General features: G+C 39.2%; 1 protein-coding gene across 1 annotated transcript in view; it reads left to right on the top strand.

The window, feature by feature from the left end:
- LOC115434551 (cadherin-23-like) overlaps positions 1–18462 on the top strand; it is a 140290-nt gene extending 121828 nt beyond the window's left edge. Inside the window, exon 7 of the mRNA XM_030156587.1 lies at positions 18286–18462. Within this exon, the coding sequence (XP_030012447.1) occupies positions 18286–18462 (177 nt within the window). The remainder of the gene's footprint in view (positions 1–18285) is intronic.
- The last annotated feature ends 346 nt before the right edge of the window (positions 18463–18808 follow it).

Here is an 18808-nt window from a genome sequence, read left to right as displayed (position 1 = left end):
CTGACTCCTGGTGCAGCTGTACAGAAATACACAAACAAACATAAAAAGGCCAATAAACACTGACATACACACATTAAATCCAAATGAACACTAACACCACAGCCCCGCTGAACCCCTGCACAGAAAAAGAACACATTTTCAACAACATGCCCAATACCCACAATGCAATGCACAGAGAAAAAGGTGTGGTCATGACTAAAACTGAGTGATTTAATTCCATTCAACTGAAACTTTTTCGTACTTTCAACTATGTCTACAAATCAGTAGAATATACTGAACATTTTAGAGTAACATCATAAAACTGAAATCATTTAAGTGCATTGGAATTAAAGCATTTTAGTAAATACAAATTCTGGGCTTACAGTGTACAGGAAATGAACCCAGAGCCAGAGCTTGGCTATAAGAGTTCTATTAGTTCTATTAGGATGGAAAGTTCACCAGTAAACTGTTCTGTCACTAACATACATCAGTAGTAAATGTAACATTAGTCACATCGGTCTGAACTGGGGCTGTTCTGGTAGAGCGGGGGGGTTGGAGGAGACTGAAGGAGGATGGATGGATACATGAGCTGGAGCCTCAGCCAGAGCTGGGGCCGGGGCTGTACAGGGCCGGAGCCTCAGCCAGAGCTGGGGCCGGGGCTGTACAGGGCCGGAGCCTCAGCCAGAGCTGGGGCCGGGGCTGTACAGGGCTGGAGCCTCAGCCAGAGCTGGGGCCGGGGCTGTACAGGGCCGGAGCCTCAGCCAGAGCTGGAGCCATGGTACAGGGCCGGAGCCTCAGCCAGAGCTGGGGCCGGGGCTGTACAGGGCCGGAGCCTCAGCCAGAGCTGGGGCCGGGGCTGTACAGGGCCGGAGCCTCAGCCAGAGCTGGAGTGGATGTGCAGGGCCGGAGCCTCAGCCAGAGCTGGAGCCATGGATGTACAGGGCCGGAGCCTCAGCCAGAGCTGGGGCGGGGCTGTACAGGGCCGGAGCCTCAGCCAGAGCTGGAGCCATGGATGTGCAGGGCCGGAGCCTCAGCCAGAGCTGGAGCCATGGCTGTACAGGGCCGGAGCCTCAGCCAGAGCTGGGGCCGGGGCTGTACAGGGCCGGAGCCTCAGCTGGTGAATTGTTGCTGTGCAGCGCTTGTGAACCCTCAGGAACAAGCATTGCACGTGCCAGTACTCTGGAGGCGTGGCTTCGGAAGGACGTCTGAAAAAAGGGGTTTGGACTTTTGAATTGAGTATTTCAAAATGTAGCTGCTGGAACCGTTTTTCTAAGATCTCACACCCCACCTTTCAGGTCAAATCAGTGACACATGAGATGTCTTAAGGGAATTAAGTGTAATTGTACCAATATTCTGTCTGTTATTGAATGTTTTGTGTGTTTGTAGATCCGCTGTGATCTGTAAATTATAATGGACATGTATAAATGATAAACTGAAGCAGAATACTGATAAAACTGCACTTATTTTTCTGAAGAAATTTCAGATTGGTCATGTCATTCACATTTTTTAAAGGATAGTTTATAGATTTTCATAATGCATTTTTTTTTTAATTTAATTTTTGTAGCTTATTTCACTCTAAAACATAGAGAAGAGTTTGGACTTGTATTCTACTGGTCTGACCCAATGACCCCTGAACTAAAATGAGTCTGATGTCCCTCACTGAACATATCTGATCCAAATATTGTTTTGTTTTTTTTTCTTTTCTTTTTTAATCTCTATCATTCTTATCATAACCACTATCAGTTCTGACTGTAAAAAATCATTTATCAGTTGATGCCTAATAGAGATAAATGATTCATATGTGCAGAAGGTTTGAACCACAGATAATCTGATGAATAAAGGAAATGAAAATGATGTGAAAGACAAATATGACATTAAAAAACAGACTTAGCTGGAGTTCTGACAGCATCAAATGGATTCAGCCACGCTTGAGTTATCATCTGAACTGTTGGTTTTATGAATGTGTTGATGCATTTCCATCTAAATCTCCTCTTCAGTATCAGAAATGATGGCGTTTTCTTCTATCCTTGTATCTGTCTGACGTTACGGCATTACAACATTACAACATTATTACACAGCATTTAACCCTTAAAGACCCAAACATCCACTGGTGACCAAAACCGCCGACTGATGTAAACTGTTTAACGCAGGGGTGTCCAAACTTTTTTTAAAGAGGGCCAGATCTGATAATGTGGACATTGCCAGGGGCCAGTGGTCCCTTCAGACATTTTTTAAACAGTAAAAATTACATGTAAATGCGCTGTTCTACAACAATTTTATTTTCATTGTCACAATATCATTTTTTTAAATGGCAATGTAAACAAATCTGAGCCACTCAGGTGTGAACAAATTAAAAACAAAAACAAAAAAAACAATTCTGCCTTCCTTTCACATCTGGAGTCAGATAACATAGAACAAACTGTGTGGAGTATCTGAAACTTCCAAGTTGATAAAATCATAACCCCACATTCATTTTAAACATGACTTTTATGAGTAATCATTACTCATATTTTACTCAGTAATGCAAAATCTGTTAACATTTAAGACGTAACATATGACTCTTACTCTTGTCTTTCACAAAATCATTAGAAAGTAATATTTTGTGTCACATCTACAAGTCCATAACACCAGCAGTTAGAGGCAACTAACCTGGCAATTTGGTATCCTGCCCTGGTGGTGAATTCACTGAACTCAGGTTCACATGAAGAGTCACTGTTGTGAGTTTAAAGCAGCTGGAATTTGCTTCACTTTTTCCGAACGCTCACTCCCTGCTAGCTTGTCGTATGCGTTAGCATGTTTTGTCTGCTAGCATCTCTTTACATTGAATTCCTTAAACAAGGCAACAGTCTCTTGACAAATTAGGCAAACACAATCGCCTCGATTTTCAGGGAAAAAAAATTGTAATTCCCATCTCTCCTGGAAGCAGCGGCCCTCACTGTCAACTTTCGTTTTTTTTTTTATTACAGGCGCCGTGGTTAGAAATTAGTGAAAAAGGTTCATGGCAAGGTCACAGAGCCAGATAGAGTAGTGGTGCTGCCACCATGAGGTGAAAGGAGAAACTGCATTTGGAAACTTTTATGATTCATGTACTCTGTTCAACAGTTCAAGCAGGCCATAAATAATACATTCTAACACCGAAGCTGTGGGCCGTATAAAATCTGACCGTGGGCCGTGATTGGCCCCCGGGCCGGACTTTGGACATGCCTGGTTTAACGCCTGTTGATCCATTAATCTTATCAATACATGTGAATAATTGGTGTAAAATACAGTTCTTCATCTTTTTCATGGTCAACCAGATATGACCATTTCGATGTTCAGAGGCTCCGTAGTTACCATGGAAACACTGTCATCTTCTACAACACTGATTCCCCAGTAAAACCATAGAGTTGGATCAATGACAGTGGATACAATAAATAAAAATGAAAAAACAAAACACACCACAATAATAATGTGGAAAAAAATAGGCAAAAATTTCCAAAATAACGTAAAAAAGGATCAAGTAAGCTGGACTGATGTGGTCCGGTGTAGAGACCTGAGAACTGGACTGATGTGGTCCAGTGTAGAGACCTGAGAACTGGACTGATGTGATCCGGTGTAGAGACCTGAGAACTGGACTGATGTGGTCCAGTGTAGAGACCTGAGAACTGGACTGATGTGGTCCAGTGTAGAGAACCTGAGAAATGGACTGATGTGGTCCAGTGTAGAGACCTGAGAACTGGACTGATGTGGTCCAGTGTAGAGACCTGAGAACTGAATGATGTGGTGAATCAACAAAATAAGTAAATGAACAAAATAAGCCACAAGCTGAACGAAATTGAAGAAAAATCAATAAACCCATGGATTTGTGGATGGACACACTGGGTTTATGTTCGTTAATGATAGATTTTACTGAATAAGTCACCTTTCTTCAGTTTTCTCTATTACTGATATAATAACCGTCCGCTTTAATCTGAGCTTTGCGAACATCTACATCACTGGTAAATTAAATATAGAAAATGCATATTTACATTGAAAAAAAAAAAAGCAAAATATCGAGGATAATATAAGAATAAATGGTGATAAATCACTAGAAAAGGTTAACCTTTAGCCCTCTCAGCCCGCCGGCGGGCCGATAGGGCTAAAAATTATATTGATATTCTATACTATAAAAATGTAAGAAATCAGGACAATGGATGTTTTTTTCAACTTTGCTCAAAGTTTAGACCCTAATGTTAATAAAAGTACATCAAAAGTGTATTTTAGTGCAAACTTTAATGTCAAACATGATTTTTAATCTTTGTGGGGTGAAATATACGCTATTAAAATCTCGACATGAACAATTAATTTATGCATATCATCGTCAGTCCAGCCGAAAAAAAAACCAGACAAGGATAAAAATTCTACTTTCTCTTGTAGTTGTTACAGTTTACTCAGGCAGAGTAATAGATACAATATTTTAGACAATGGGAATAGATTCTGTGAGGTCTGTAAATGTCCACAGACACCAAGAACATCCATATGAACCTTATTACTGTGAAGGAATTCTTCATTTACTTTGGGTTATGTCTGTTTAGGTATGGTCAGGGAAAATATGGAAAATATGGTCAGGGTTTAAACAGGTTAAATTACATAGAGAGACATTTTTATTTGGGAACTGACACAACAGTAACACTGGGTCTTTATGGGTTAATTCAACACTGTTTAGACGATTAAAAAACAAAAAAAGTCAGTAAAAATACCAACCTCACAGCAAATTCAGGATGTCGTTTTGTAAATTCAGGTCCAGAGGAGATATTAAATTGATCTTTTGGGTCTGGAGCTGAAAAAGTTTGGAAACACAGTCTTGGAGGGTAATATGAAGATAATTAATTCTTATCAAAGCCTCCACATCGACCACAGACTGCTCTTTAGGAACCATCTCTCCAGTTCTTAACTTGATTTGTTGGTGGTTTTGCCAAGACGTTGCGGTTATGTGTTTTTCTTTTTTTTTTTTTCCCCCCTAAATCCTTTCCACCACTTCACTTCTATCTCTTCCACCATGTTAGTTCTGGGTATTTAACCTGCGATTGTTGCCCCCTCACTCCCTGAGTCTTCAAATGAGACCACTTGTACTTGGTGAGTGACTGCCAAACATAATCCAGCCGCCGTTAAAAAGCCTCTTCAGGCTACGTTAGCAGACGGATATGAGGCTTTGTAAGTTATTTCAGATGCATACCTTTTCAGGTGAACGCTCTCAGGGGAAATGGGGGGGGGGGGCAATTATGAACATGGAGTCAACATCATCATCATCACATTCAGTTGATCAACATACAGTGCAGTTGTAGTCGTAGTGGCGGTGGTTGCGTGATGCTAATGAAATCCAATCGATCGGCGGCGTGATCGATCACTGTCGCTCGTCCTGTAAACACACACACACACACCTCGTTCCAACCGGTCCCCGAATCCCCAACGTCTTTAAAGCAAAGCGTGGGATCGATAGAGTCAGAATTTTTATGGGAAACTGTGGAAAATATGACAAAATAAATAATAAAGCCAGAGTGTCTTGCCCCCTCAGGCAGCAGCCGTTTATATGATAATCAGCTCCACTCAATTTGCATTTAATTCTGTTAAAAAAAAGGGGCTTCTTAAAAAACGACGAGAAGAAGAGGCGAAGAAAAAAAAAAAGAAAAAAAAAAAACAGGAAAAAGATATGTATAAGAGCAGGATATTCTCACACACAGACTTTAGGGTTTAGCTTCCACCCAGTCGTCAGGCAGGTGATTGTTTGTGCTTTAGGGGACTGGTTCTCATAATTCACACTAACACCGACAGCGTACGTTCAGCTCAGGGAGTAATTATTAGACCACGACCATGTGTGTTTTGGATCGGAGCGGAGTCGGACAGCGTTTCCTCCTGGTTTCCTTCAGGTTAATTTATTCACAGATAATAAAAATACAAAGCCGGTGTTAAAAATACTCAGCAGGTTTGTGAAACTGGAGAACCTGAGAAACTAGAGCTGCAGAAAATACAGCGACACGTCTACTGTTCTTCAAAATAACCCTGTTCAGCCTTTGTTCAGTCATATACTATTGTGCACAGTCTTTTTACTACTAAGATTAAAATCACTATTTATTTTAAACAGTGGCAATGAGTCAGTTTCACAGCTCGGAATAATAAAATATGTCTTAAAACAACTAAAGCCAAATATAAATACAAACCTAAATGTAAAGCCTCAGGTAACTTTAAACATTTAAAGGGGCAATTTTAATATTTCTTAATATTTCTTTCATACAACCGTGTATGAGGGAAACATGAGAAAATAAAAATGCTTGTCACTATGAGAATAAAGTCATAGTTTTAAAAAAAACCTCATTATTTAACAAGAATAAAGTCATAATATTTCAAGAATAAAGTCATAATATGAGACTAAAGTGTACCCACTCATCGACTAATGTAGGACTGTGAACGTTTTGTGCAGTTCTTCTTTCATTTAGGGTTTACGCACAAAGGCCAAACACTGAGCCTATTAGCCCCGCCCACCATCAGCACATTAGCATTAGTCGAAGGACTTTGAAGACAATTTGCACAAGTTCGGGTTTGTTTCGTCCTAAGAACCGAACTGATTTGGAGTAAATGTCCTCTTTTGTGGAGGAGGAACTGATGAAGTGTTGGTCTGCAGGACTATGGGTGGAAACACCAGAACTATAGGGTTTGATGTTTCTGAAAAAACTGAGGATTCGACTGCGACTTTTGAGTCCAACAGAAGTGAAAGTTGCTGCTTCACTTGTTGTGTTCGCTGTAAAACCAGAAACTCTGAACTGAATTTTCAAAATATTGAGACTTTCATCTTATAAAAGTATGACTTATTCTTGATAAATAATGACTTTTTTTTTTTTTTTAATTACGACTTTATTCCCATTATATTATGACTTATTCTTGAAATATAACTACTTTTATCTCATAGTGACAAGCATTTTTATTTTCTTATGTGGCCCTAATACGTTGTCGTACTTTCAAATATAGAGATATTTATTTAAAAAAATACATAAAATTCTCATAAATAATAAAGAACTGTAAAGATCTACTAAAGATGGCACTGTTTTGGATTATAGAGATATGAACTGAAATTATTCCAGCTACTGGCCAGTGATTTATGTGACCACTAGAGGGAGTAGTGAGGATGAGAACCAGTAAGAAACAACTTGTTTTGTTTTTTTGATTTTCGTCGGGATCTGTTTGTCTGTTTGTTTGTTTGTTTGTTTAATTGACTGTTAGCAAGATAACTCAAAAAGTTATGGACAGATTTGGATGAAATTTTCAGGAAATGTTGATACTGGCACAAGGAACAAATGATTACATTTGGGTGGTGATTGGGGGGGGGGGGCTTATCTGCCTTGGCGGAGGTCTGGACTCTCCGAGTGCTTTTGTAGTTTTTTTATTTCTTTTTCACATGTTCATGGACATAAATACAACAAACAGTACAGCAAGGCCAGTTGAGGGTCACAGTATTCAACTAGAAGCACTCGGAGAGCGCAGACCTCCGCCAAGGCTGATCAGTGCCCCCCCCCCCCCCCCCCCCGTGGGCCCCCCACCCCGATCACCACCAAAATTTAATCATTTCTTCCTTATCCCATTTCCAACAAACCCTGAAAATTTCATCCAAATCTGTCCATAACTTTTGGAGTTATGTTGCACACTAACGGACAGACAAACAAACAAACAAACAAACAGACAAACAAACCCTGGCAAAAACATAACCTCCTTGGCGGAGGTAACAAAAGAAATCCATAAACTAGAAAAGCACTCAGACAGCAGCACAGACCTCCGCCAAGGCAGAACAGTCCCCCCCCTATATATATTATTATATATATATATATATATATATATATTATATATATATATATATATATATATATATATGTGTGTGCTGGTCATCTAGTTTAATAATTTTTTTAAATAGTATTATCAGATTTTGTCGTACCTTTTAATAAATATAACCACTTTATATTTCACACAACCTCTGCTGAAAGGTTATTAAATTGAATTTCTGCAGAAAAATCACAGGTGGTCTGATAGTTATTTCCAAAGCTGTACATGAATATCATGACTGAATGTTAATCGCTCACTCTCTTATTCCCACTTTGCTTTCTAAATGCTTTTAATTCCTAAACCTGTGATTACGGTATCTGTGGAGCCCAACTGGATCTGCCTCTGTCACTAATGTATTCACACTTTCAGCGTCTGTAAAATCTGACTAAATACGTCTGGTTCTTCAACATATCCTCGCATAAGCCCACTCATGACCAGGACCGGGTTCGGACTGTGTTGTTTTCACAGGGCTGAGATCAGCATACATATTTTATTTCACAGTCTGTTTTATTTAGTACAGCAGATAATACATGGAATATGTGCACAGTATTAAATACACACAAACAATCTGATTCTACGGCTTGGAGTCAGTGTTCGACATAACATCTGTTCCAAAATCTGTCAAAACTAAAAGAAATCTGCAATTAAAAACTCCAGGAAATTAATAGTAGAAATCACATGTTCTCTAAACAGTTAAAGACAATCGTTGTGTGAACTATGTAACTCCTAAAATCTCAGGCTTCGGGTTTCTGGGTCTGGTTCTGTTCTTGTGGTTTGCTGGTTCTGGGTCTGGTTCTGTTCTTGTGGTTTGCTGGTTCTGGGTCTGGTTCTGTTCCCCAAAACATGAGGTAACAGGCAGAATACTGGTCCAGTTACACTTCTCTTAAGACATTTTATATGGTTCATATTTTGTTCAGGTATTCACATTTCTCTAAAAGAAGTTTGTAACTGTAAATATTTTCATTAAAAAATGTAGTTTTTACACTAAAACAAAGAGAAAAACTTGGCGTTGTCATTATTTGTAGGTTATCGTGTTAGTATTTCCTGGTCTGACCCACATGAGTCTGTCTGTGGGAGCTGAACTGAATGAACGTCTTTATCTTCAGTGTCATTCTTCTGTTTCATAAATTCTCTTCAGGTCAGATTGGACCCTTGATGGGCCCGGCTTTGGCCACGGGCCTTATGTTTGACCCCCCTGAACTAAATCCTGTCTCAGTTTGTAGACGTATCAGGGTCAGTTGAAGACCAGACCGGTACCTTCAAGTGGTCTGGGAGTACATTGTGCATTCTGCGTACTTTCACATTCTCTTTTCCTCGTTTCCGTCGGATTTGACTCAGATAGCTACAGGTGCATTTCACCCACCAGAAAACAGCAGCTTCAGGACCGCGAAGGGAGGACAGATAAGTTTGTTTTTGCAGGTCCGGGGGCTCCGGGGCTCGTCCGACTGGGCCCGTCCTTGGACCCCTCTCGTGGGACGGGTCCATCTGCCTCCCTCCGACTCCAAGGATCCCCCGGCTGATTACCTTACATTTTAAAAAACAGCTGCTGACTCTTCAGAGGCGCTACAGCCGTGAACTCTGTCAGGAAGGGGGGGGGGGTCGCTGGGTGATTGGGTGATGGGGGCTGAGGGGGACAGGTGAAAGGAGATAGAGATGTTATTGTTAGTTTTTTCTATCTAACACACTCAGGAGGATGCTCCATTTGCCACATTGATGGTTAATCCCAAGGGCTTAGTTGGATGTCAACAGTCGTATCAATATTAAATTACTCTTCCATTTGGGTTTGGAAAAACGGACGACTAAGGCTACGTTTACATGTAGACGGGTATCTGGAAAAGCAGAGGTTTTTTTCTCTGTGTTCAGGGTTCTCACTAGGATTTTTTCACAGCGTAGGTTCACCAAGTATGAGGCACACACCGCGTACATGAGTTTTGTAGGGGGTCCGGGGGCATCCTCCCTCAGAAAATTTTGAAATGTCTAACTGTCTGAAACACTGTTTCCTGCATTTTGAGGGCAAATTTTGAGGAATGAAGCCAAAAAACGATGCGATATTACCCTTGTGTTTGACGTAGCTCCCACGCTTCGACGCAGACATGATTGTAAAAAAATATTCACTTGCACGAAATTAGGGATAATTGGAGTGGCACTCACACTACACACACAAACACACACTGTACAACTACACACACACACACACACACACACACACTCACATACAGGATAAATTTTAGATCTAATTTTCCACAGGTGATGGTCCGTTTAAATCAGATAAATTGATTGAAGTCTCATTGTCAGCCAATGAGCGTAAGGCAAGTGATGTTGGTGGGCGGGGTCAGACAATACCAAGGCACACAAAGGGGTGTGGCTTCTGTTGTTGTCATTTCCTGTCTGCAGCGCTTTGAGCCACGACAAAGGAATAGATTTATTTAAATTCAAATCTTGTTATCATTACACTGGATGATCACACACACACACACACACACACACATACACACACACACACACACACACACACACACTGTGATGTTCTGTTGTTCAAAGCAGCAAAGGGGGCCCTCTGGTGGTCGGAATAAGTGTCACTGGCGTGTGTTTGTCCTTTGGGTGTTACCGTAGCCAGTTCAGACATGGGAAGGAAGTAGCAGACACGTTTGAGTCATTCTGTTTGTATGGACAGAAAGAATATTTGCCCGTTATGTATTTTATGTTCAGCTGTTGTGGTAATGAATAGTAAAACCGTCTGTGATGTAAACTTTTGTTGTTAGATTAAAAGACGTTGTAAATCATTGTAAATCGACGTTGTAAAAAAGTCGATCTAAAGATGCTAATTGTTAGCTTGTCTATGGATTTTCCCATTTATGTTAGCATCAGCTAGCAATCTTTTCTCATTCATTTGAATGTATAATGCTATGTTAATGTGCTGTAACAAAGAAAAGAACTGAGACATGTTTTGTATGTATGTTACAGTTTTACAGCGAAGTCTCCAGTAACAGCTTTGGAGAGAAGTTTTCGGCATCCGGCTACTCTTGAGAAACCTGTTATCTATCTGCCTAGCTAGAGCCGTACACACAAGCAGCAGCAGAATACACACAAAAAAACACCGCTACGCTGGTTGAAAGACAGCGTCGCGGGTCAAATCTCAGCGTCGGGGGCCCCGACGTTCAATGACGCTAGTGAGAACCCTGGTGTTTGTGCCTATTCTTTATGCGACAACAATGGCCATGCCCACCGAAAACAATGGTTTCTAAAAACTCCAGCCACAGTAGAGATTTTGGCGATTCTCCATTTTTGCATTTGCGTGTAAACACAGAGAAACAGAGATCTTTGACAGTTTTCGGAATACATTTGCGTCAATCCTCACATATCAGTCTAAATTCTGATTATGCATAAAACACAAAATTGCTGTACATATCAAGGATAGACTGTCCATTTCGCAGCAGCATTTCACTTTAAAATAAACTCTGTCCTTTCCATAACAGTACTGGTGCACATATCGAAACAAAAATAAACTCTGTCCATTTCATTAAAAAAATACTCATATCAGAAACAAAAGTACACTATCCATTTCATAACAATAATGCACATACAATAATGCACATTTTTTGGAAGTGATTGCATGAGAAGTTGTAGACGTCATGGTGGGTTTCTTCTACAGGTCGACATCAGGCCGTTACGTTAATTTTTTTCCATATCTGCCATCGGCCTTAAATTTTTTTTGAAAGACGATATTTGATCAGTAGTAAAAATGTTGGAGGATATTTGATCAGGCACCTGTGTGGGCAGCACTTGAAGTTCAATATATGTTAAAAGAGTACTATGTGTTCTTGTATTAATTTTTATTGATATTGCTGCATAAAATCTTAATTATCTGAGAGTTTCAATTGTATTTTACGGTCAATGTGTATTTTACGGTCAAAAAAAAAAAAAGGCCTTATATATCAGCTAACAGTGTTTCCTGTGGAATTGATCTCTTGGTGTGGTGCTGTGTAATTTGGCAGGGTTAGGTTCGTTGGTCAATTAAAGTAATAACTATGATACTTATAACGGGAAGGGGGGCACACGGTTCAGCCGGGGGTGGGGGCGTGGAAGTGAAACTTAACAGCATTACTAATTACTCTACATCTACATACTCTACGTCTAATATTAAGTCTAATGCGATGGTGATGATTTTTTTTTTTTTTTTTTTTGGTATGCTGCTGCGCCGCGGCAAAACCTTACCAGCGGAAATGCTGAGCCTCAGAAATTGGCTGTAGATGTTGGCCATCGGGTGACCAAATTTTTCAAACTTGGCATCGGCCATAGAAAAACCTATATCGGTCAACCTCTAGTTTCTTTACATACAGTCTATGGGACAAACCTTTGTGCAGGACTTTGTGTGTGATTTGCCTCATGCTGTTGCAGACTTTGCAATCGTTAAGATATGATAACACAAATAAATTCCTCAAATATCGGTACTGATACTCACCTCAACCCTCACAACTTATCAATCATCCCAACCCTCCAATGCCAGTCCTTACCTTTAACATCCAAATCTTATTAAAAACTCAAATCCAGGCCGATATGGAGGTGATACTCAACCTAAACGACGAAGCTGCGGTTGAACATACATGAACACGTCTACACAAACGTACACACTGGTTCCCGGCTGTCCTTGCCTCTACAAAGTGGCTGCTCTCACTGTCTGCTGGCGTGGAATCATTTTGTTCGGCTGAGTGCTCCTCCAGAAAATCGTCCATCGCTCAGCCAGGTCTTAGAGTGGAAGACGGAATGAAAAGAGCTCATAATGTGGGACGTTTTTTTTGCCACTGGCTTCCGTACACTACAATAAGCCTCCATGTTATGTGTTGTATTATGTCTTCATGGCCGGTGTAACAGGAATTCGTCGGGTACAGCGGGTCAAATGAATTTGTACGGAAAGGCTAACTGCTGTTTGAAAAGGGAAGAGGAAAATTGACGGCGTTCCGTGCGATTAGAGGTGCATACAAACCATCCTGCTGCTCCCATCAGTCCAGATATGATTTCTGACCAGACTAATAATAATCCATATAAAGAGCAGCACTACTTAGGATATAAAACAGTAGAGCTCACACATCATAACAGTAACACAGACGGCTCTAAATGACACCGACTGTCTGTTTAGTTCAACGGTCCAGTTACTGCGAAGGCATTGTGTCTTCAACGTCATCTCTGACCAAACTACTGGTCGAATTCATTTCCTTTTTTATGTGTCTTCTTTGGGACAGAGTCTACAAATTTTGTTAGTTTTGATAAATTTTGCTTTTGCGTTTTTTATGAATTTTTTGATATGTTAAAATGTGCCTTCCTTCTAATGGTCCTTATTTTGATGGTTTATAACATGTAAATGGTCACAGATATCAATACTATTGATCACTAATAGAAGTCATATATGGACTTTCATTTGGGTCCATGGCCTTTGACCTGAGTGACCTCGAAGGGTCAAACCTCAATGTCTTTAATGCCTAGATTTCAACAATCTTCTCCTAAACTGTTGGTCGGATTAATTTTCAAATTTTATACGTAGCTTTCCCTGGGACAGTGTCTACAATGTTTGTTACACTTTTGAGAAAATTAGATTTTTAAATTTTTTTACAATTTTTTAAAAATAAAAAGGCACCGGCTGCTGCCACAGCACTGTGGCACAAATGTCTGTTTGTCTATTGCCACAGACTGATCAATGTTTGCATTTGTACTAGAGCCAATCAGGGATGCTGTTCCATGTACTCATTCTCCTCTTGTTGCCACAGTACTGTGGTCATATATGATGTATACTTCAGTGCATTCTTTTGTGCATTTTTTCTACCACAGTACTGTGGCAACTGATGGAAGAAATGACAAATTAGTGTAGTTAAAAGTATAGAATAGGAATTACTGTCTAAATATATGTATATATGTTGTTTTATGGTGTTCTTTGCTGTGGAGGCTGGAGAAGGTGGGTGGAGCTACATGTTAGATGCAGCGGTTACAGTGCTGTGGTCCTGTCGAATCCAGTGCTCTGAACGTTGTCCCAGTGGCAGATTTATATCAATGTTGGATTTACCCCCCGTTTGAAATTTAAAAATTTAAAAAAAAAAAAGAAAGAAAAGCACTTGGAGAGTGCAGACCTCCACCAAGGCAGATCAGTGCCCCCCCCCAATCACCACCAAAATGTAATCATTTGTTTCTTGTGCCAGTATCAACATTTCCTGAATTTTTCATCCAAATCTGTCCAGAACTTTTGAGTTACTTGCACACACAGCCAGACAGACAGACAGACAGACAGACAGACAGACAGACAGACAGACATGACAGACAGACACTGACAGACCGAGCCTGCAAAAACAGAACCTTCTTAGTGGAGGTAATGATACTTCGACCAGGAACTGAACCCTTCTTCCACACTGTGGTCTGATACGTCCCCAGAGTGAGCCAAATATTGCTATATCTCACTTTGACCTATTCTCTATATGATTGCCTTGGTACTTTTTTCGGATGTAAGTTACCAGTCTAGACATGATGTAACGAGGGCACTGATTGGTTCAGTGGTAATAGACAAACCGATATTTTGTGCACAGTACTGTGGCAGTAGCCATTTCATAAAACAAATTGGCTTTACTTATAATCGTCCATACTATGTTTATTAATATAGTTCCTAATGATCACTGATCGAATTCATTATGGACTTTGATTGGATTAGTTGAGTTCTCCTCCAGTGAAAGTCCCGCCCACTTCTATAGTTAGATTGATCTGCATCCAGACCACAGGACTGGACAACAGAGCAATTTCAAATCACAGCAAATTCAATCAAATTTTATTTACATAGCGCCAAATTATAACATAAGTTATCTCATGACACTTTTATATAGAGCTGATCAAAACCAGACACTGACCTCAAAACATAAACGTTGATGTGATTGATTGATGATTGATTAATTGATTTTTGTTAGTTTAGGTTTGCTCTTAAACCAATGTGCATTAAACTCCTGTCTTTTTACTGAAGAATAAATCAACCATTCGTCCGTTATTCAACTTGTTATTGATTCTGGATAGAACATGACTGTGAGATTCAGGAACGTTGGTCCTATTTTTCCTTTTAAGAATTGGTGTTTCTCTTTAAATTAACGTCAGGTATTTTGCTGTTTGTTTCCTTGTCATCGCTCTGCAAATTTTCATGGCACAGAATGAGTGGAATGCAAAAATGAGGGTTTGGGGAAAGTGGATGGCTTTTTGCAGCTAAAGCCCTGCTGCGGTAGACGCTAAATTTGCTTTTACAAGCGCTGTCAGGCACCTAGAAATGTCATAACAACCCGAATTCAATACAGCAATCGAAAGGCAAAGACAAGAATTATTACCCACGAGTAAAATGGAGGAAAACTATAATGTGTCCATATTGTGTTCACCTGTTCTTTGTGCAGAGATGAAGAGAAAACACGGGACAGCTTCAGCTCAAAATATACATATAAGCGCTGGTGTTTGTTATAATTGCAAAATAACAATTAGGTCCTGGATTAACAAGAACAACAGATTTAAGGTGAGTTCTGTTCACTGTTGTTGTGACTTACAGTTCGACCAAAGCTACAAAACCTCTGTTTCTAGCGCTTTACATGTTAATAAATCCAATGCCGACACTAAACGGTGCAATCAATTCAGGTAATTTAAGAGGTGCTGTTTGTTTTACACCTGGCCTCCCCTGTTAATACCACCCCCCCCCCCCACACACACACACACACACACACACACACCATGCAGAAAGAGCCTGTAAATGTGCGAGCTCTGTCCTGCGGCGCTGGCCTTACATCTCCATCACAGAACCTCAGTGATGAAACGCCTCATGGTTTAACAGACATTCTCCCACTAAGACCTTACAGTCGAGCGGCCATTTAATTTCGTGCAAGTCCCCCCCCCCTTTAACGGGACGACGACATGAGCAGACAATGGCTTATCATTGAAAATTCAATGAGTCGTATACAAGGCACAGTGGGCAGTGGCACAGCTGTCATCCTTCAGTTACAGAGCGGACGTTCTTAACCGCAGAACGCATCATTCAGGAGCAGATTTATTCAAACCCACTTCTACAAACTGGACCAGCATGACTTTACAGTTATGGGACAATATGTGGACAAAAGTATGTGGACACATTGAATTCAGGTGTTTGTTTTCTAACAGGGGTCTGGGATCCAAAACAATAACGACTAATGTCAGAATAGAGTTTTATATTATGGGATAAATATTGCATTGGTTAGTTTGGGTTAAATCGTTATCTTTGCTTCTAAAATGACTCACATGGTTTTGACTTAATTTCCATCAACATTGATTTTTTTTTGTTTGTTTGTTTTGTTTTTCTTTAATCCATGACTATGATTTTAAATGTTCTTTCTCTAAATTTCTAAAATATTTTTTTCTGCTCTGATTGTAAATAATCATTTTCTACCACAACTAACCATCTACTTTCTTCACATCTCACTGAGGATTAAAAATCTCCCATTAAACTTTAAGGAGATATTGATGTTTCTAAACTATATGGACATAAATATTGGGACACATCATGTCTACAGCTGTAAGATGTCCTGTTCATGAGGATATTTCCTTCTCCTGATATTTATTTTCCTTTTTCCGATTTCAGTGAGATGTGAAAAAAGTTGAAGGTTAGATGTGGTAGAAAATTATTATTTAGTTCTTTTGCATTTAAAAATTTTAGAGGTAGAAAATGTAAAATCATAGTCCTGGATTAAAAAAAAAAAAAAAAGAAAAAAAACTAAACAAGCTCATTCACTAAATGGATGTTGACATTGTCTATCACTGTTTTATGTATGTATATATATATATATATATTTTTTTTTTAATTGTAATTTTTTTCTCTTTTTCTGAACCCGCTTTATCCTCACTAGGGTCACAGGGGTCGCTTGGAGCCTATCCCAGCCACAGTGTGATATAAATATGATAATTTTTTTTTTTTTATAAAAACACATTAATTTTAACACAGGTCATTTTTCACCCATTTATAGAAGAGTGGAGGGTCCAGACACTCCTGGATCTAAGGCAGGGGTGTCAAACATACGGCCCATGGGCCAAAACTGACCCACCAAAGGTTCCAATCCAGCCCAGGGGATGAATTTACAAAGTGAAAAACATTACACTGAAGATATTAACAGTTAATGGTGTTGAGCTAGTTTTGTGTCATGATGTGTCCCAGTATTTTTGTCCATATAGTTTAGAAACAAAAATATTTCCTTCCTCAGTGAGATGTGAAAAAGTAGATTGGTTTAAAATGATTATTTAGTCAGAGCATGAAATTTTTTTTTAGAAATTTAGTGGTAGAACTTTTTAAAATCATAGTCACAGATATATAAAAAAATAATAATATGAGAGAAATTTCAGTCAAGACCATCTCTGAGTCATTTTGCTCATTCTGTTTTAGTCTAGGTTTGTTTTGCTTTGTTTTTTGTTTTTTTTGGGGTTTTTTTATTCGCTATACGCAGATGTTTATGCACATTCTAATCGATGAAAATTAGAATACAGATAATATTTAAAATGATCTTATCAAAATGAAACTAAACATAGAAAGACTCATTAATTGTTGTTTATAAACTATATGGACATAAATATTGGGACACATCATGTCTACAGCTGTAAGATGTCCTGTTCATGAGGATCTGAGATAAAAACATCATTGTTTCTGTAAAGTTTAAGGTTATGGATTAAAAAAAAAAAAAAAAAAATATATCTATATAATATATATATATATATATATATATATATATATATATATGTAGAGAGAGAGAGAGAGAGAGAGAGAGAAATTAAGTCTAAACAATCGGAGTCATTTTAGAAACAAAGATAATAATTTAACCCCAAACTAACCAATGCAATAATATTCTATCCCAATAGAAAAACATATTATAACATTTAAAAAACTGTAAAAAAAAAAAAAAAAAAAAATCTTCTACCAAAACTAACCATCTACTTTTTTCACATCTCACTGACGAAGAAAAATCTACAATTAAACTTTAAGGAAATATCCTCATGAACAGGACATCTTACAGCTATATGACATGATGTGTCCCAATATTTATGTCTATATAACCTAGAACATCAATGTTTCCTTAAAGTTTAATGGGAGATTTTTCTTCCTCAGTGAGATGTGAAGAAAGTAGATGGTTAGTTGTGTTAGAACAATTATTATTTACAGTCAGAGCAGGAAAAATATTTTTATAAATTTAGTGGTAGAACATTTAAAATCATTGTCACAGATATAAAAAAATAACAATAATGTTGAGAGAAATTAAGTAAAACCATCTCTGAGTCATTTTAGAAGCAAAGATAACAATTGAACCCAAACTAACCAATGCAATGATATTTATCCCATAATATAAAACTCTATTCTGACATTAGTCGTTATTGTTTTGGATCCCAGACCCCTGTTAGAAAAGAAACACCTGATTTCATCGTGTCCCCATACTTTTGTCCACATCCCCCTCCTCTCAGAGTTTACCACCGGGGGCTGCTATTGAATCCAGTCCTTTATACATTTTATATCTGCACCTCAAACCTCGTCGTCCGCTGAGGTCCGGTGTGTTGTCGGGTTCATGTGGAAGGACTGGAGCTGTGTGCCACCGGCAGAGCAGCGGCCTTCAGGTCCAGCTGTCCCAACCCAGTCCATGAGCGGAATCCTAATGACCGACTTCCTGCTTTTCCAGGCGAGTCCGTCTCATTGGTTTTTGGAAGCTGTTGCAGATGATATATGATTTAATGTTGGAGCGGCTCTCCAGGACCCGGGGGCTTATTTCACAGAGACATGACTTTTTACTGGTGATTCACAGATTGAACACAACCCAGTTTATACACTCCTAGCATGAATATTTGGGTTCTAAAAGCGGTTTTTCCAGGAAGCGTGCCGTACCCAGGCTTTTCACGGGGTATAAATAATTTTAGCCCATTTATTTGAAGCGTAGCAGATGAAGGACACTTAGTCTTGTTTCAATAGCTGTGAATTATTGATAAGCTAATT

This window comes from Sphaeramia orbicularis, chromosome 15 (genome assembly GCF_902148855.1).
Source record: "Sphaeramia orbicularis chromosome 15, fSphaOr1.1, whole genome shotgun sequence".
Classification (NCBI taxonomy): domain Eukaryota; kingdom Metazoa; phylum Chordata; class Actinopteri; order Kurtiformes; family Apogonidae; genus Sphaeramia; species Sphaeramia orbicularis.
The sequence above is the reverse complement of the archived record's forward strand: the minus strand, read 5'-3'. Positions and strand labels throughout refer to the sequence as shown.